This window comes from Oncorhynchus nerka, linkage group LG14 (genome assembly GCF_034236695.1).
Source record: "Oncorhynchus nerka isolate Pitt River linkage group LG14, Oner_Uvic_2.0, whole genome shotgun sequence".
Taxonomy (NCBI): domain Eukaryota; kingdom Metazoa; phylum Chordata; class Actinopteri; order Salmoniformes; family Salmonidae; genus Oncorhynchus; species Oncorhynchus nerka.
In genome coordinates this window covers 87,883,764-87,904,756 of record NC_088409.1, presented here as the reverse complement: position 1 = coordinate 87,904,756, position 20,993 = coordinate 87,883,764, and the positions used below count along the sequence as shown (strand labels likewise).

The following is a 20,993-nucleotide window of genomic DNA, read 5'->3' as shown; positions in this document are numbered from 1 at the left end:
GGAGTCCCCGGCGACGATCTACGGTCCGAGTCCCCGGCGACGATCTACGGTCCGGAGTCCCCGGCGACGATCCACGGTCCGGTTCCACGGAAGCGGAGGGATCAGCGAGAGGAGCGGGGTCTACGTCCCGAACCGGAGCCGCCACAGAGGCTAGATGCCCACCCAGACCCTCCCCCATGGAGGAGGGGGGGTACTGTCACGCCCTGACCTTAAAGAGCCTTTTTATTTCTCTATTTGGTTAGGGTCGGGGTGTGATTTGGGTGGGCATTCTAGTTTTTCTATTTCTTTGTTGGCCGGGTATGGTTCCCAATCAGAGGCAGCTGTCTATCGTTGTCTCTGATTGGGGATCATACTTAGGCAGCCTTTTTTCCCACCTTAGTGTGTGGGATCTTGTTTTTGTGTAGTGCCTGTGAGCACTCCAGTCGTTACGTCTCGTTTGCTGTTTATTGTTTTGTTGGTGAGTTTCGATGAATTAAAACATGTGGAACTCTATACACGCTGCGCCTTGGTCCAATCATATCAACGAGCCTGAAATTAAAACATGTGGAACTCTATACACGCTGCGCCTTGGTCCAATCATATCAACGAGCCTGAAATTAAAACATGTGGAACTCTATACACGCTGCGCCTTGGTCCAATCATATCAACGAGCCTGAAATTAAAACATGTGGAACTCTATACACGCTGCGCCTTGGTCCAATCATATCAACGAGCCTGAAATTAAAACATGTGGAACTCTATACACGCTGCGCCTTGGTCCAATCATATCAACGAGCCTGAAATTAAAACATGTGGAACTCTATACACGCTGCGCCTTGGTCCAATCATATCAACGAGCCTGAAATTAAAACATGTGGAACTCTATACACGCTGCGCCTTGGTCCAATCATATCAACGAGCCTGAAATTAAAACATGTGGAACTCTATACACGCTGCGCCTTGGTCCAATCATATCAACGAGCCTGAAATTAAAACAACTTCCAAAAATGAACACTGGGATACAGTGGTATTATGTCTGATCTTGCAAACAATGTAAAGTATGTAGACAGGTGTGTGTGTGTGTGTGTGTGTATAGATAGGTGTTATTTACGGCCAAGCCTGTTGATTTTTAATCTGAGGGTATCCTGCTACTGACATACTTGTGGAACTATGCAAAACTACTTACAATTCACAGTATCACAATTCCAGTGGGTCAGAAGTTTACATACAGTAAGTTGAATGTGCCTTTAAACAGCTTGGAAAATTCCAGAAAATGTCATGACTTTAGAAGCTTCTGATAGGCTAATTGAAATAGTTTGAGTCAATTGGAGGTGTACCTGTGGATGTATTTCAAGGCCTACCTTCGAACTCAGTGCCTCTTTCCTTGACATTATGGAAAAATCAAAAGAAATCAGCCAAGACCTCAGAAAAAAATTGTAGACTTCCACAAGTCTAGTTCATCCTTGGGAGAATTTTCCAAATGCCTGAAGGTACCACGTTCATCTGTACAAACAATAGTATGCAAGTATAAACACCATGGGACCACGCAGCCGCCATAATGCTCAGGAAGGAGACGCGTTCTGTCTCCTAGAGATGAACATACTTTGGTGTGAAAAGTGCAAATCAATCCCAGAACAACAGCAAAGGCCCATGTGAAGATGCTGGAGGAAACAGGTACAAAAGTATCTATATCAAGTAAAAACGAGTCCTATATCGACATAACCTGAAAGGTCGCTCAGCAAGGAAGAAGCCACTGCCCCAAAACCGCCATAAAAAAGCCAGACTACGGTTTGGAACTGCACATGGGGACAAAGATCGTACTTTTTGGAGAAATGTCCTCTAGTCTGATGAAACAAAGATAATACTGTTTGGCCATAAGGACCATCGTTATGTTTGGAGGAAAAAGGGGGAGGCTTGCTGGCCGAAGAATACCATCCCAACCGTGAAGCACGGGGTGGCAGCATCATGTTGTGGTGGTGCTTTGCTGCAGGAGGGACTGGTGCACTTCACAAAATAGATGGCATCATGAGGCTTGAAAATTAAAATTATGTGGATATATTGAAGCAACATCTCAAGACATCAGTCAGGAAGTTAAAGCTTGGTCGCAAATGGGTCTTCCAATTGGACAATAACCCCAAGCATACTTCAAAAGATGTGGCAAAATGGCTTAAGGACAACAAAGTCAAGGTATTGGAGTGGCCATCACAAAGCCCTGACCTCAACCCTATAGAACATTTGTGGGCAGAACTGAAAAGTGTGTTCGAGCAAGGAGGCCTACAAACGTGACTCAGTTACACCAGCTTTGTCAGGAGGTTCTGGGCCTATATTCACACAACTTTTTGTGGGAAGCTCGTGGAAGGCTATCCAAAACATTTGACCCAAGTTAACCAATTTAAAGGTAATGCTTCTAAATACTAATTGAGTGTATGTAAACTTCTGACCCACTGGGAATGTGATGAAAGAAATAAAATCTGAAATAAATAATTCTCTCTACTATTATTCTGACATTTCACATTGTTAAAATAAAGTGGTGATCCTAACTGACCTAAAACAGGGAATTTTTACTAGGGTTAAATGTCAGGAATTGTGAAAAACTGAGTTGAAATGTATTTGGCTAAGGTGTATGTGAACTTCCGACTTCAACTGTATGTATACGTACACACACACACACATATTTTACACACACACATTTATTTTTATATTATTTTTTTATTTGTATTTTATTTTATTATTATTCTTTTTTTAATCAAACAGTTTGTAGGATCTTCATTGTCCAACTGTTGCATTTGTTACAATTTTTTTCATCACCTTTTAACAATTTTGATGAATGTTGCTAATGTGTCCACACACACACACCTGTCAGAAGTAAAGGGAGGTTGGAGTATTGAAAGGATCCAAAAAACTGGAGATCAGATCAACCTAACAACAATCTGCATACAGACCCAAATGACCCAATCCATTAGGATGGGCCTCTCCCGCTGAGACTCTTAGTTGATACGGCATACGGAGCGTACATGCACACACACACACACACACACGAACCAGGGCCTAGAGCATGGCACAGAGGTGTAAGTGATACTGTGGTATTTTCCTCTTTCTCTGCCCAGAAAGAGGCTCATAGCAGACAGCTGTGTGTGAATTAGAGAGGCAGACTGTTATAATGTAGGCATTCTGCTGTGGATGTGGCTGTAGTCTCCAGGCTAAACTAAATGACACCTGTGGGTTGTTAGTGTTACTGTGGTTCTACAACACTGAGGATGACCAGGTCAACAAGGTAGCTATGACTACAGGTAAGAAAAGAACAGAACTCTGAGGACAATGTTACTGTGGTTCTACAACACTAAGAACAATGTTACTGTGGTTCTACAACACTAAGAACAATGTTACTGTGGTTCTACAACACTAAGAACAATGTTACTGTGGTTGTAGAACACTGAGGACAATGTTACTGTGTTACTGTGGTTGTAGAACACTGAGGACAATGTTACTGTGTTACTGTGGTTGTAGAACACTGAGGACAATGTTACTGTGTTACTGTGGTTGTAGAACACTGAGGACAATGTTACTGTGGTTGTAGAACACTAAGGACAATGTTACTGTGTTACTGTGGTTGTAGAACACTGAGGACAATGTTACTGTGTTACTGTGGTTGTAGAACACTGAGGACAATGTTACTGTGTTACTGTGGTACTGTGGTTGTAGAACACTGAGGACAATGTTACTGTGTTACTGTGGTTGTAGAACACTGAGGACAATGTTACTGTGGTTACTGTGAGGACAATGTTACTGTGGTTCTACAACACTGAGGACAATGTTACTGTGTTACTGAGGACAATGTTACTGTAGTTGTAACACTGAGGACAATGTTACTGTGGTTCTACTGTGGTTTCTAGAACACTGAGGACAATGTTACTGTGGTTGTAGAACACTGAGGACAATGTTACTGTGTTACTGTGGTTGTAGAACACTAAGGACAATGTTACTGTGTTACTGTGGTTGTAGAACACTGAGGACAATGTTACTGTGTTACTGTTTGTAGAACACTGAGGACAATGTTACTGTGTTACTGTGGTTGTACACTGAGGACAATGTTACTGTGTTACTGGTTGTAGAACACTGAGGACAATGTTACTGTGGTTGTAGAACACTGAGGACAATGTTACTGTGGTTCTACAACACTAAGAACAATGTTACTGTGGTTGTAGAACACTGAGGACAATGTTACTGTGGTTGTAGAACACTGAGGACAATGTTACTGTGGTTCTACAACACTGAGGACAATGTTACTGTGTTACTGTGGTACTGTGGTTGTAGAACACTGAGGACAATGTTACTGTGGTTGTAGAACACTGAGGACAATTTTACTGTGTTACTGTGGTTGTAGAACACTGAGGACAATGTTACTGTGTTACTGTGGTTGTAGAACACTGAGGACAATGTTACTGTGTTACTGTGGTTGTAGAACACTGAGGACAATGTTACTGTGTTACTGTGGTTGTAGAACACTGAGGACAATGTTACTGTGTTACTGTGGTTGTAGAACACTGAGGACAATGTTACTGTGGTTGTAGAACACTGAGGACAATGTTACTGTGGTTCTACAACACTAAGAACAATGTTACTGTGGTTGTAGAACACTGAGGACAATGTTACTGTGGTTGTAGAACACTGAGGACAATGTTACTGTGGTTCTACAACACTAAGAACAATGTTACTGTGGTTCTACAACACTGAGGACAATGTTACTGTGGTTGTAGAACACTGAGGACAATGTTACTGTGGTTGTAGAACACTGAGGACAATGTTACTGTGTTACTGTGGTTGTAGAACACTGAGGACAATGTTACTGTGTTACTGTGGTTGTAGAACACTGAGGACAATGTTACTGTGGTTGTAGAACACTGAGGACAATGTTACTGTGTTACTGTGGTTGTAGAACACTGAGGACAATGTTACTGTGTTACTGTGGTTGTAGAACACTGAGGACAATGTTACTGTGGTTGTAGAACACTGAGGACAATGTTACTGTGTTACTGTGGTTGTAGAACACTGAGGACAATGTTACTGTGGTTGTAGAACACTGAGGACAATGTTACTGTGGTTGTAGAACACTGAGGACAATGTTACTGTGGTTGTAGAACACTGAGGACAATGTTACTGTGGTTGTAGAACACTGAGGACAATGTTACTGTGGTTGTAGAACACTGAGGACAATGTTACTGTGTTACTGTGGTTGTAGAACACTGAGGACAATGTTACTGTGTTACTGTGGTTGTAGAACACTGAGGACAATGTTACTGTGGTTGTAGAACACTGAGGACAATGTTACTGTGTTACTGTGGTTGTAGAACACTGAGGACAATGTTACTGTGGTTGTAGAACACTGAGGACAATGTTACTGTGTTACTGTGGTTGTAGAACACTGAGGACAATGTTACTGTGGTTGTAGAACACTAAGAACAATGTTACTGTGGTTGTAGAACACTGAGGACAATGTTACTGTGGTTGTAGAACACTGAGGACAATGTTACTGTGGTTGTAGAACACTGAGGACAATGTTACTGTGGTTCTACAACACTGAGGACAATGTTACTGTGGTTCTAGAACACGGAGGACAATGTTACTGTGGTTGTAGAACACGGAGGACAATGTTACTGTGGTTGTAGAACACTGAGGACAATGTTACTGTGGTTGTAGAACACTGAGGACAATGTTACTGTGGTTGTAGAACACTGAGGACAATGTTACTGTGGTTCTACAACACTAAGAACAATGTTACTGTGTTACTGTGGTTGTAGAACACTGAGGACAATGTTACTGTGGTTCTACAACACTGAGGACAATGTTACTGTGGTTCTACAACACTGAGGACAATGTTACTGTGGTTCTAGAACACGGAGGACAATGTTACTGTGTTACTGTGGTTGTAGAACACGGAGGACAATGTTACTGTGGTTGTAGAACACGGAGGACAATGTTACTGTGGTTCTAGAACACTGAGGACAATGTTACTGTGGTTCTACAACACTGAGGACAATGTTACTGTGGTTCTAGAACACGGAGGACAATGTTACTGTGGTTGTAGAACACTGAGGACAATGTTACTGTGGTTCTAGAACACGGAGGACAATGTTACTGTGGTTCTACAACACTGAGGACCAGCAGGTCAACAATATTCACAGGTCAGAAAACTCAACTGGTACTCTCTCTTCTCCTCCTGCTGCCTGTGCCCTATATCCTAAATGGGGTCTCTCGCCCTTTCGGTTTGTCTTTCCCCCTATTCTTTCCATTGCCCCATGCAGCTGTCTCTTTCATTCCCTCTCATCTGCCTTCACTCCTCTGCTCTCGATCACCTCCGCTCTCCCTCTGTCTCTCTCTCAGACAAAGTAACAATAGAGTGTCTAGGTCATTTGAACAGGTCAACACAGGAAGCTGACTTCCCTGGTGTAGGCAGGTCGTTCATCACCACGGACTAAGACATACACACCACTAGATGAAACAACATCTAGGCTTCTCCTGACAGGCCACTTATGACATGGACTGTCTATCAAGATTACATTCAACTTCTATAGTTCTATATTCACCTTTCATTGTTTTATAATTCAATTGAGTATTGTTAATGTGGATATTTTAGAATACATTGTAGAAGTCTGATGTGTCTAGGCCTAATTAACCAACATTGTTCATAAGGACCTCTTTCAATGTCATCTGTAACAAAACAACTGCAAGTATAAATCCATTGTGATCAGAACTCAATTCATTACTAAGAGTAACCATATTACCACCCATTATAGGCTACAGACAGTTCGTCCAAAACACCAGTTGCTTTGTTGTTGAAACACTTGTTACTGTACATTCACACAAAATTGACTTACACAAATCAAAAACTGAGACTCACCATCTCGCCTCACGTTTGACGACCGCATTACCTTGGCGGACACTACTTGGGCTTGTGTGCCCCCGGTAAAGCCCACCAGCAGGGCGAGCAACAGCGCAAGTACCACGCGCCCAGTGATGTTCATTCTGTCCGTGGCGTTTGCACACCGTAAAATAAATTCCCAAACGTGGAAGGACAATTTACTGTTCTGAAAAGAGACCAATTACCTACTCGTGTTTTCTCTAGAGACTCAAGTAAAAGTTTGCTTAAAACTTTTGTGCTGTTCGCATCATTTCTCCCGATTTGCTTTTCACTGTGAAGTTGGACTGGAGCAAACTGCCTGTCTCAAACTCACCATGCATGAGCTCTGCGGCTACAGAACACCGAGCAGGTTCATATACCTCAGACATATACTCCCGTCCACGGTCAAACACAAGCACGGGCGCCGATTTCTTATCGCGAGTTAATCCTCACGGGTAATTCCATGAGAAATAGTCCACATTCCTTTAACTTCTCTGATATCAGAGCGAGCTGGAAATGCGTTCCAACAACTGAACTTCGAGGCTAAGATTGTGTGTCTCTCGCCGTAGCTCTCTACACACACACTTGTGTGTGAATCTTCAGTCGGTCAGTTGATCAGAGGGGCAGACTTCAGTAGAGGAGGGTTGTCCCTCTTCCGTGATCCGGGACGAGGAAATAGGCCAGAAGGAACATTTTAGCGGAAAAAAGAACGTGGGAGATTACAGTCACAGTCAGACACACATACTCACACAAAGAGAGAGTGAGAAGGAGCCAGGAAGGGAATTTTCAGCGAGAAAGAAACTTGACTGGAGACGAAATGAACAGGAGAAGAGTCACTGACAGCATTGCACACTGACACTAATAAAGTATGCCCTCTGGGCAAAATTTGTCCCGGGAAGAACTCTGACATGAATTCACTTGTTGAAGCGCCTGTTGAATAAGTGGAAACCATGTCTGACAATGTTCTTCATTTCATAATTTTACTGAGCAAATGCAAGCATGTCTAAAAGAGTTCCAGGCTATTATACAGCATTATTACATCTAAACTTTTCACTAATGTGGTTTATGTATGTATTCTGTTCATTTACCTATAATAGCATGAAATTCCTATAATATTATTTTGCAAAGTGTAGCCTATTCAGGCTATTGAAGGCTGTGCTGAAATCTGCAGATATTTAATGCCTATATTATATTGAGGCCTTGTTATTTTCTTGTTTTGTAGATACTATAGGAGGCTTTGTATTGTGACAAGACAACAGTCTCCCTCAATGTCAGCAAAACAAAGGAGATGATTGTTGACTTCAGGAAGCAGAGGACAGAACATGCCCCGATCCACATCAATGAGACTGCAATGGAGAGAGTCAGCACTTTTAAGTTCCTCTGCATGCACTGTATTTTATTGATTTATTTCACCTTTATTTAACCAGGTAGGCCAGTTGAGAACACCTTTATTTAACCAGGTAGGCCAGTTGAGAACACCTTTATTTAACCAGGTAGGCCAGTTGAGAACACCTTTATTTAACCAGGGAGGCCAGTTGAGAACACCTTTATTTAACCAGGTAGGCCAGTTGAGAACACCTTTATTTAACCAGGTAGGCCAGTTGAGAACGAGTTCTCATTTACAACTGTGACCTGGTCAAGATAAAGCAAAGCAGTGTGACACAGACAACAACACAGTTACACATGGAATAAACAAACATACAGTCCATAACACAATAGAAAAAAATCTATATACAGTGTGAGCTAATGAGGTAAGATAACGGAGGTGAGGCAATACTTAGGCCATAGTGGCAAAGTAATTACAATTTAGCAATTAAACACTGGAGTGATAGATGTGCAGAAGATGAATGTGCAAGTAGAGATACTGGGGTTTAAAGGAGAAGAAAAAAAATAACAGTATGGAGATGAGGTAGTTGGATGGGCTATTTACAGATGGGCTGTGTACAGGTGCAGTGATCTGTGAGCTGCTCTGACAGCTGGTGCTTAAAGTTAGTGAGGGAGATATGAGTCTCCTGCTTCAGTGATTTTTGCAATTCGTTCCAGTCATTGGCAGCAGAGAACTGGAAGGAAAGGCGGCCAAAGGAGGAATTGGCTTTGGGGGTGACCAGTGAAATATAACTGCTGGAGCACGTGCTACGGGTGGGTACTGCTATGGTGACCAGTGAGCTGAGATAAGGCTGGGGCTTTACCTAGCAAAGACTTATAGATGACCTGGAGCCAGTGGGTTTGGCAACGAATATGAAGCGAGGGCCAGCCAATGAAAGCATACAGGTCACAGTGGTGGGTAGTATATGGGGCTTTGGTGACAATACGGATGGCACTGTGATAGACTGCATCCAATTTGCTGAGTAGAGTGTTTGAGACTATTTTGTAAATTACATCGCCGAAGTCGAGGATCGGTAGGATGGTCAGTTTTATGAGGGGCATGTTTGGCAGCATGAGTGAAGGATGCTTTGTTGCAAAATAGGAAGGCAATTGTAGATTTAATTTTGGATTGAAGATGCTTAATGTGAGTCTGGAAGGAGAGTTTACAGTCTAACCAGACACCTAGGTATTTGTAGTTGTCCATATATTCTGGAACCGTCCAGAGTAGTGATGCTGGACCGGAGGGTGGGTGTGGGCAGCGATCGGTTGAAGAGCATGCATTTAGTTTTACTTGTATTTAAGAGTAGTTGGAGGCCACGGAAGGAGAGTTGTATGGCATTGAAGCTTTTCTGGAGGTTAGTTAACACAGTGTCCAAAGAAGAGTCAGAAGTATACAGATGTAAGGTGAAGACTCGACATGGACCAACAAGAGGGCGCAACAGCGTCTCTACTTCCTAAGGCGGAAATTCGGCATGCCGTCCCAAGGCCCTCCAGCACGGTCCCAGTTCATCACTGGGACCGTGTTCCTACCCACCCAGGACACATAATCTAAATGGTGCCTGAGGCAGGCCCCCAGCATCAATAAGGACCTCACACAGCCCAGCCAACAGGCTCATAAACAGTTTCTGTCTACAAAGCATCAGACTGCTGAACTGGACTGACCACCTGCTCTGATTCTCCACACCTTAGCACACATGCACTCACTCACACACTCTCTCTCTCTCACACACACACACACACACACACACACACACACACACACACACACACACACACATACACACACCACAATTGCTGCTACCAGACTCTTATTATAATTCCACAATTTAAACACTTGCCCCCCTTCCCCAATACATGTGTACATATTGGACTATAAATTGAGCATTCCTTTATTATACTTAGCTTACACTGCTTACTTTATGTATATATTCTTAAAAATTACAGTAAAATTACAGTAAACATTTCACTCACAAAAGTTCCAGAAAATGCCATATAATTCTTGTGGCAACAGGTCACAAATCTTGCCGCTTGTATTTCACCCTGGTATTTCACACTGGTACTTCACACGGGTACTTCACACTAGTATTTCTCCCTGGTATTTCACCCTAGTATTTCACCCTAGTGTTTCACACTGGTATTTCACCCTGGTATTTCTCCCTAGTGTTTCACACTGGTATTTCACCCTAGTATTTCACCCTAGTGTTTCACACTGGTATTTCACCCTGGTATTTCACCCTGGTATTTCACCCTAGTGTTTCACCCTAGTATATCTCCCTAGTGTTTCACACTGGTATTTCACCCTAGTATTTCACCCTAGTATTTCACCCTAGTGTTTCACCCTGGTATTTCACTTAATACATATGGGAGTTTATAGTGTCTAAAGCAGCATTGGATTTGTTTTTTAATTCTTTGTGGATCTGTGTAATCTGGGGGAAATATGTGTCTCTAATGTGGTCATACATTTGGCAGGAGGTTAGGTGCAGCTCAGTTTCCACCTCATTTTGTGGGCAGTGGGCACATAGCCTACGGCAGCCTTTCTTTCTCTCTTACTCTCTCTTTCTCCCTCCCTCCCTCTCCCCCTTCTCTCTCTCCATCTCTCTCCCTGTCTCTCTTGCTCTCTCTCTCTCTCTCTCTCTCTCTCTCTCTCTCTCTCTCTCTCTCTCTCTCTCTCTCTCTCTCTCTCTCTCTCTCCCTCCCTCCTCCCTCCCTCTCCCTTCTCTCTCTCCATCTCCCTCCCTGTCTCTCTTGCTCTCTCTCTCTCTCTCTCTCTCTCTCTCTCTCTCTCTCTCTCTCTCTCTCTCTGTGTCTCTCAATTCAATTCATTTCGATTCAAGGAGCGTTATTGGCATGGGAAACGTGTTAACATTGCCAAAGCAAGTGAGGTAGATAATATACAAAAGTGAAATAAACTATAAAAATTAACAGTAAATATTACACATACAGAAGTTTCAAAACAATAAACATGTTATGTATATTTACAGTGTTGTAACAATGTACAAATGGTTAAAGTACACAAGGGAAAAGAAATACAGTAGATACGGGAGTTTATCAAAATTGGGCTTGCTTTCAAATTCTGTGTGGATCTGTGTAATCTGGGGGAAATATGTATCTCTAATATGGTCATACATTGGGCAGGAGGTTAGGAAGTGCAGCTCAGTTTCCACCTCATTTTGTGGTCAGTGTGCACATAGCCTGTCTTCTCTTGAGAGCCATGTCTGCCTACAGCGGCCTTTCTCAATAGCAAGGCTATGCTCACTGAGTCTGTACATAGTCAAAGCTTTCCTTAAGTTTGGGTCAGTCACAGTGGTCAGGTATTCTGCCACTGTGTACTCTCTGTTTAGGGCAAAATTGCATTCTTGTTTGCTCTGTTTTTTTGTAAATTCTTTCCAATGTGTCAAGTAATTATCTTTTTGTTTTCTCATGATTTGCGTGGGTCTAATTGTGCTGCTGTCCTGGGGCTCTGTGGGGTGTGTTTGTGTTTGTGAACAGAGCCCCAGGACCAGCTTGCTAAGGGGACTCTTCCCCAGGTTCATCTCTCTGTAGGTTATGGCTTTGTTATGGAAGGTTTGGGAATAGCTTCCTTTTAGGTGGTTGTGGAAATTAACGTCTCTTTTCTGTTTTTTGATAATTAGTGGGTATCGGCCTAATTCTGCTCTACATGCATTATTTGGAGTTCTACGTTGTACACAGAGGATATTCTTGCAGAATTCTGAGTGCAGAGTCTCAAAATGGTGTTTGTCCCATTTTGTGAAGTCTTGGTTGGTGAGCGGACCCCAGACCTCACAACCATAAAGGGCAATGGGCTCTATGACTGATTCAAGTATTTTTAGCCAGATCCTAATTGGTATGTTGAAATGTATGTTCCTTTTGATGGCATAGAAGGCCCTTCTTGCCTTGTCTCTCAGATCGTTCACAGCTTTGTGGAAGTTACCTGTGGCGCTGATGTTTAGGCCAAGGTATGTATAGTTTTTTGTGTGCTCTAGGGCAACAGTGTCTAGATGGAATTTGTATTTGTGGTCCTGGTGACTGGAACTTTTTTGGAACACCATTATTTTGGTCTTACTGAGATTTACTGTCATGGCCCAGGTCTGACAGAATCTGTGCATAAGATCTAGGTGCTGCTGTAGGCCCTCCTTGGTTGGTGACAGAAGCACCAGATCATCGGAAAACAGCAGACATTTGACTTCGGATTCTAGTAGGGTGAGGCCGGGTGCTGCAGAATTTTCTAGTGCCCGCGCCAATTCGTTGATATACAGTGCCTTGCGAAAGTATTCAGCCCCCTTGAACTTTGCGACCTTTTGCCACATTTCAGGCTTCAAACATAAAGATATAAAACTTTATTTTTTTGTGAAGAATCAACAACAAGTGGGACACAATCATGAAGTGGAACAACATTTATTGGATATTTCAAACTTTTTTAACAAATCAAAAACTGAAAAATTGGGCGTGCAAAATTATTCAGCCCCTTTACTTTCAGTGCAGCAAACTCTCTCCAGAAGTTCAGTGAGGATCTCTGAATGATCCAATGTTGACCTAAATGACTAATGATGATAAATACAATCCACCTGTGTGTAATCAAGTCTCCGTATAAATGCACCTGCACTGTGATAGTCTCAGAGGTCCGTTAAAAGCGCAGAGAGCATCATGAAGAACAAGGAACACACCAGGCAGGTCCGAGATACTGTTGTGGAGAAGTTTAAAGCTGGATTTGGATACAAAAAGATTTCCCAAGCTTTAAACATCCCAAGGAGCACTGTGCAAGCGATAATATTGAAATGGAAGGAGTATCAGACCACTGCAAATCTACCAAGACCTGGCCGTCCCTCTAAACTTTCAGCTCAAACAATGATTAATAAAACTAGATAAACACACACCAGAGTGTACATATCTGCATGTGAGCTTGTGGATGTGTTTGGTCCTTTGTAGCCCAGTTGGTAGGCACTTGTAACACCAGGGTAGTGGGTTTGATTCCTGGGACAATCCATACATAACATGTATGCATGCATGGATAAAAGCATCTGCTAAATGACATATATTATTATCATTATTATTTTGTGTGTGAATGTGTCAGTGAGATATGTGGAGATACTCCCAGAGTCATGTTGAGGTGAGATCTGAGGAGCAGATGATTGGTTAGTGATCAGTTAAGCTATTAGTGTTTGCACATGTGAGGAGTGTGTGTGTGACCTGGTGAATAAGTGTATCATTTTGATTGGTTGTGTTTGGAAAAGGAAAGCAAGTCACTTCCTGTTAGATTTTTCTGTTTTAGGTAGAGAATTGTGCGTAGTGTTTTGAAAAAAGTGTTTTATGCAATTGACAATTGAGTCAAAGGCTGAGAAATAGCTTATGGTTTTGGATATTTGGTGTGTAGTTTTGCACTTTGAGTGAGAGGTTTCAAAAATCGTGTGACATGAAAAGATTTTGTGTGTAAGCAGTTGGAAAAAACTGGAACAACATCAATGCTGTAAGCCTGTCGACCATACAACGCATCCTCCAACGGCACCGAGTGACGATGAAACAACTTTACAAGGTGCCATTTGAGAGAAACTCTGACAGAGTCAAGAATATGCGACATGACTTTGTAGAGGTATGTATGGTATGTATGGGTTCTCCCATCCCCACAGAGGAACTCTGGAGCTCTGTTAGAGTGACCATCAGGTTCTTGGTCACCTCCCTGACCAAGGCCCTTCTCCCCTAATTGTTCAGTTTGGCTGGGCAGCCTGTCCCACCTCATGTTTTTACACAAAACCGAAGCCAAAGGGAAATTGTTAGAGCTCTGATGTTCGCAGGCAATATCATTCAATTCAAACTGTTGGCTAGATATTTCAACACTGTATGCAAAGCGTGAATGTCTGACTGGAAACGTTTATGAGGCTGCTTTGAGCCACAGCTCGTTACATTAATAATCTAATCGTGTCATTGTTTTAGTGTGGTATGGAGAAACCCTTACGACCACGTGAAGAATGTTGTATTGTTGTATTTATGAGGCTGCTTTGAGCCACAGCTCGTTCTAGCTAGTATAGTACTGTAGAGTATGGGTGTGTTGTATTGTTGTATTTATGAGGCTGCTTTGAGCCACAGCTCGTTCTAGCTAGTATAGTACTGTAGAGTATGGGTGTGTTGTATTGTTGTATTTATGAGGCTGCTTTGAGCCACAGCTCGTTCTAGCTAGTATAGTACTGTAGAGTATGGGTGTGTTGTATTGTTGTATTTATGAGGCTGCTTTGAGCCACAGCTCGTTCTAGCTAGTATAGTACTGTAGAGTATGGGTGTGTTGTATTGTTGTATTTATGAGGCTGCTTTGAGCCACAGCTCGTTCTAGCTTCTAGAGTATATTGTATTTAGTACTGAGCCACAGCTCGTTCTAGCTAGTATGGGTGTGTGTTGTATTGTTGTATTTATGAGGCTGCTTTGAGCCACAGCTCGTTCTAGCTAGTATAGTACTGTAGAGTATGGGTGTGTTGTATTGTTGTATTTATGAGGCTGCTTTGAGCCACAGCTCGTTCTAGCTAGTATAGTACTGTAGAGTATGGGTGTGTTGTATTGTTGTATTTATGAGGCTGCTTTGAGCCACAGCTCGTTCTAGCTAGTATAGTACTGTGTTGTATTGTATGGGTGTGTTGTATTGTTGTATTTATGAGGCTGCTTTGAGCCACAGCTCGTTCTAGCTAGTATAGTACTGTAGAGTATGGGTGTGTTGTATTGTTGTATTTATGAGGCTGCTTTGAGCCACAGCTCGTTCTAGCTAGTATAGTACTGTAGAGTATGGGTGTGTTGTATTGTTGTATTTATGAGGCTGCTTTGAGCCACAGCTCGTTCTAGCTAGTATAGTACTGTAGTAGTATGGGTGTGTTGTATTGTTGTATTTATGAGGCTGCTTTGAGCCACAGTATAGTACTGTTCTAGCTAGTATTTAGTACTTTGAGCCACAGCTAGAGTATATGGGTGTGTTGTATTGTTGTATTTATGAGGCTGCTTTGAGCCACAGCTCGTTCTAGCTAGTATAGTACTGTAGAGTATGGGTGTGTTGTATTGTTGTATTTATGAGGCTGCTTTGAGCCACAGCTCTAGTATAGTTCTAGCTAGTATAGTACTGTAGAGTATGGTGTGTGTTGTATTGTTGTATTTATGAGGCTGCTTTGAGCCACAGCTCGTTCTAGCTAGTATAGTACTGTAGAGTATGGGTGTGTTGTATTGTTGTATTTATGAGGCTGCTTTGAGCCACAGCTCGTTCTAGCTAGTATAGTACTGTAGAGTATGGGTGTGTTGTATTGTTGTATTTATGAGGCTGCTTTGAGCCACAGCTCGTTCTAGCTAGTATAGTACTGTAGAGTATGGGTGTGTTGTATTGTTGTATTTATGAGGCTGCTTTGAGCCACAGCTCGTTCTAGCTAGTATAGTACTGTAGAGTATGGGTGTGTTGTATTGTTGTATTTATGAGGCTGCTTTGAGCCACAGCTCGTTCTAGCTACATTAATAATCTAATCGTGTCATTGTTTTAGTGTGGTATGGAGAAACCCTTACGACCACGTGAAGAATGTTGTATTGTGTGACCTCCCGTCTGTGCCACATGGTTTAGTGTGAGCATCACTACGTTGCCAAGACAACTAACTACAGGAAAGTCTGTTTTTTAATGTGAGAGGCTCAGAGATGTTAGCATTTTGAAAGTCGTGTAGTGTTCGCCTGGTATTGGGGTGAATTAAAGTATTCTCAGACACGGAGAGGGGATTTTGGGGGTTCCTCACATCTCTTATGGAGCTCCGAGTATAGTACTGTAGAGTAGGGGTGTGTGTGTGTTTGTCTGTCTGTGTAATTACATATGTGTGCATGTGAGTCTTTGTGGATTGTCTAGCAACACAGACGGGCATTGTGGCTTTCAGACAACCATTCTCCACGGAGAGCTGTGAGACCGTGGGTCAGAGGTCAAAGAGCACAGATCCTTTCTGTCTTTCTTCTCTTCTCCCTTATCGTTCCCTTTCCCATCCCCCCCATCCCCCCTCCCCATCCCCTCATCCCCTCATCCCGTCACCCCCATCCCCTCATCCCTCATCCTTCATCCCCTCATCCCCCACCTCCCCATCCCCTTATCCCCTCATCCCGTCACCTCCCACCCCCTCATCCCGTCACCTCCCCATCCCCTCATCCCCTCATCCCCCCACCTCCCCATCCCCTCATCCCCCCACCTCCCCATCCCATCATCCCCTCATCCCGTCACCTCCCATCCCCTCATCCCCTATTCCCGTCACCCCCATCCCCTCATCCTCTCATCCTCTCATCCCTGGGTTTACTGTCAGATGAAAGAAGATTAGCTGTGGTGGTAGGGGAGGGCTGGAGGCAAAAGAGAGATGTGACCTGATTGGACTGTGTGCATGAGTGTTTGTGTGGATGTGAGAGGGTAACACTTTATTTTAGACAGTCCATCTGTAGATTCTCTACAGACTATCAGTAACATTTCAACTAACTATCCACTAACCCTAGCTCTAGTTCTAACCTTAACCTTAACACTTACCCTAACCCTTATCCTAACCCCAAACGTAACACTTACCCTAACCCTTATCCTAACCCCAAACATAACACTTACCCTAGCCCTAACTTGAACCCTAACCCTTATTCTAAACCTAACCGTAACCTTAGTAAGCAGTTGCTTATCAACAGATAGTTTGTTGATAGTATGACCATCTGTAGGGCATGAAAATTCAGCCAGGTCAGCAGGAGAACCACACTAAGTGTTTATTTAATATTACACTTCTTATAAAAGACTACACTGCATCTATGCAGGGAGGGGGGGGGGATAACCAGATAGAGAGAGATAAAGAAAGTGAGTAGGGTAAAGATGGAGGAGACCGATAGGGACAGAGAAACTTGGAGAGAAAAGAGGAGAGAGAGAGAGAGAGAGAGAGAGAGAGGGGGGGGGATGGATAGAGAAGAAAGAGAGAAGCGTTCCATACTTGTGCTGTATAAATAAATGTTGATTTGATTTGAAGGATTATTAAGCTGTTAATGGGAGGTTTGGATATAACTATTCCTTTAACCGAAGTTAACAAAAGCGACCTTGGATGCTGAACAAGTACCAGCTTGTTTATTCTCTTTTAGATGTTACTTCTGGTCTTTTTCATTCTTCCCTTTGTCTTTTCTCACTGCCTTTTCTTACCTCTCTCCCTTTTATTAGCTGTCATGATCGTACTATGTGCCCCTTCTCTCTCTAAGCCCTCTCCCATTCCCTCCACCATGGGAATCTATGGAGAAGGTTGTTATTCTAAGGACAGCATTGCATAGCTTGTTCATCATTATCTGTCTGAAGCAAGGACATTATTCTCTCAATGTTGATCTGTCTCCCCCTTATCCTCTACACCTACTCCCTCTTTCGCTCCATATTCATCTGGTCTCGCCTCTCCTTTCCCTTCCTCTCCCCTCCTTCCCCTCCTCTCCTTTCCACTCCCCTCCTCTCCTTTCTCCTCCTTCCATCTGCTCCCCTCTCTTCTCATTCTCCTCCTCTCCTCTCTCCTCTCCTCTCCTCCTCCTCTCTCTCCTCTCCTCTCCTCTCCTCTCCTCTCCCTCTCTCTCCTCTCCCTTCCTCTCCTCTCCTCTCCTCCTCTCCTCTCCTCTCCTCTCTCCTCTCCCCTCTCCTCTCCCCCTCTCCCCATCTTCTCCTTTCCTCTCCCCTCCCTCTCCTTTCCATTCCTCTCCTCTCCATTCCCCTCCTCCTCTCTGCTGTCCTCCCCTTTCCTCTCCTCCCCTCTGCTCCCCTCTCATTTCCTCTCATTTCCTCTCCTCTCTTTTCCTCTCCTTCCCCCTCCTCTCCTTCCCCCCTCTCCTTTCCCCTCCCTCCTCTCATTTTCCTCCCCTTCCTCCTCTCCTCTTCTTTCCCCTCCTCCCCTCTCCTTTCCCCTATTCTCCCCTCCTCTCCTTTTCCCCCTCTCCTTTCCTCTCCTTCCCCCTCCCTCTCCTTTCCCCTCCCCTCCTCTCATTTTCCTCCCCTCCCTCCTCTCCTCTCCTTTTCCCTCCTCTCCTTTCCTCTCCTTTTCCTTCCTCCCCTCTCCTTTCCCATACATTATTTTCCCCTTCTCCCCCACCCATCCCCTTCCCTCCCTTCCCTACTCTACCCTCTCCTCCCATCCCCTCTGCTCCCATCCCCTCTTCTATCTATGATGCGGTGCATGATTCCGTAGTGTTCCCACAGTAGCGTTCCTCTCTCTGATACACTCTGGGAATAAGAGAATGTCTTCATGAGCCTCACCCTTGCCGACACACTCTGCTCAAGCAGGAACATCTCTAGTTTTCCTTCATCAGGGATGGAACGGGAACAGAGATGTGACCCTCTGATACACGTGGGATCAAACCTATTGTCCAATCAGACAAGGTTTAATTGGAGAAGGCTTCTACTGTAGAAGTCCCATGCTAAAGAGCTTCTGTGGTTGAACTAGACGCACCTGATGTTACACCTGATGACGCACCTGATGTTACACTTGATGTTGCTCCTGATGTTGCACTTGATGTTACACCTGATGTTACACCTGATGTTACACCTGATGACGCACCTGATGTTACACCTGATGTTACACCTGATGTTACACCTGATGACGCACCTGATGTTACACCTGATGTTGCTCCTGATGTTGCACTTGATGTTACACCTGATGTTACACCTGATGACGCACCTGATGTTACACTTGATGTTGCTCCTGATGTTGCACTTGATGTTACACCTGATGTTACACCTGATGTTACACCTGATGACGCACCTGATGTTACACCTGATGTTACACCTGATGTTACACCTGATGACGCACCTGATGTTACACTTGATGTTACACCTGATGTTACACCTGATGTTACACCTGATGACGCACCTGATGTTACACCTGATGTTGCTCCTGATGTTGCACTTGATGTTACACCTGATGTTACACCTGATGACGCACCTGATGTTACACTTGATGTTACACCTGATGTTACACCTGACGACGCACCTGATGTTACACTTGATGTTACACCTGATGACTTGATGTTACACCTGATGTTGCACCTGATGTTACACCTGATGACGCACCTGATGTTACACCTGATGTTGCACCTGATGTTGCACCTGATGTTACACCTGATGTTGCTCCTGATGTTGCACCTGATGTTACACCTGATGTTGCACCTGATGTTACACCTGATGTTGCATCTGATGTTGCACCTGATGACGCACCTGATGTTAAACCTGATGTTAAACCTGATGATGCACCTGATGTTAAACCTGATGTTGCACCTGATGTTAAACCTGATGTTAAACCTGATGTTGCACCTGATTACACACCTGTTTAAACACCTGATGATGCACTGATGTTGCACCTGATGTTAAACCTGGTGTTACACCTGATGACGCACCTGATGTTAAACCTGATGTTAAACACACTGATGTTAAACCTGATGAGGCACCTGATGCTGCACCTGATGTTAAACCTGGTGTTGCACCTGATGACGCACCTGATGTTAAACCTGATGTTAAACCTGATGTTGCACCTGATGACACACCTGACACCTGATTTAAACCTGACACCTGATGACGCACCTGATGTTAAACCTGACACCTGATGTTGCACCTGATGTTAAACCTGATGCTAAACCTGATGTTACCTGACCTGATGATTGATGTTAAACCCAATGTTACACCTGATGACGCACCTGATGTTACACCTGATGTTGCACCTGATGTTGCACCTGATGTTACACCTGATGTTGCTCCTGATGTTGCACTTGATGTTACACCTGATGTTACACCTGATGTTACACCTGATGTTGTACCTGATTTTACACCTGATGTTGCACCTGATGTTACACCTGATGTTGCACCTGATGTTGCACCTGATGTTAAACCTGATGATGCACCTGATGTTAAACCTGGTGTTGCACCTGATGACGCACCTGATGTTAAACCTGATGTTGCACCTGATGTTAAACCTGATGTTAAACCTGATGTTGCACCTGATTACACACCTGATGTTAAACCTGATGTTAAACCTGATGATGCACCTGATGTTGCACCTGATGTTAAACCTGGTGTTGCACCTGATGACGCACCTGATGTTAAACCTGATGTTAAACCTGATGTTAAACCTGATGTTAAACCTGATGATGCACCTGATGTTAAACCTGATGAGGCACCTGATGCTGCACCTGATGTTAAACCTGGTGTTGCACCTGATGACGCACCTGATGTTAAACCTGATGTTAAACCTGATTTGCACACCTAATGTTACACCTGATGTTAAACCTGATGTTGCCCTGATGTGATGTTAAACCTGATGTTGCACCTGATGTTGCACCTGATGAAACCTGATTAAACCTGATGTTAAACCTGATGATGCACCTGATGATGCACCTGATGTTAAACCTGATGATGCACCTGATGTTAAACCCAATGCACCTGATGACGCACCTGATGTTAAACCTGATGTTAAACCTGATGATTGATGTTGCACCTGATGTTACACCTGATGTTGCTCCTGACACTTGATGTTGATGTTACACCTGATGTTACCTGATTTTACACCTGATGTTGCACCTGATGTTACACCTGATGTGTGATGTTGCACCTGATGTTACACCTGATGTTAAACCTGATGATGCACCTGATGTTAAACCTGATGTTAAACCTGACCTGACGTTAAACCTGATGTTGCACCTGATGACGGACCTGATGTTAAACCTGATGATGCACCTGATGTTAAACCACCTGATGTTAAACCTGATGTTGCACCTGATT

The 20,993-nt window shown here is 43.5% G+C and overlaps 1 protein-coding gene across 1 annotated transcript in view; it reads right to left on the bottom strand.

Moving 5' to 3' along the window:
* pdgfd (platelet derived growth factor d) overlaps positions 1-7,631 on the bottom strand; it is a 100,107-nt gene extending 92,476 nt beyond the window's left edge. The window contains exon 1 of the mRNA XM_065000514.1: positions 6,878-7,631. Coding sequence (XP_064856586.1) covers positions 6,878-7,001 — 124 coding nt within the window. The 5' untranslated portion in view covers positions 7,002-7,631. The remainder of the gene's footprint in view (positions 1-6,877) is intronic.
* Positions 7,632-20,993: the final 13,362 nt, after the last annotated feature.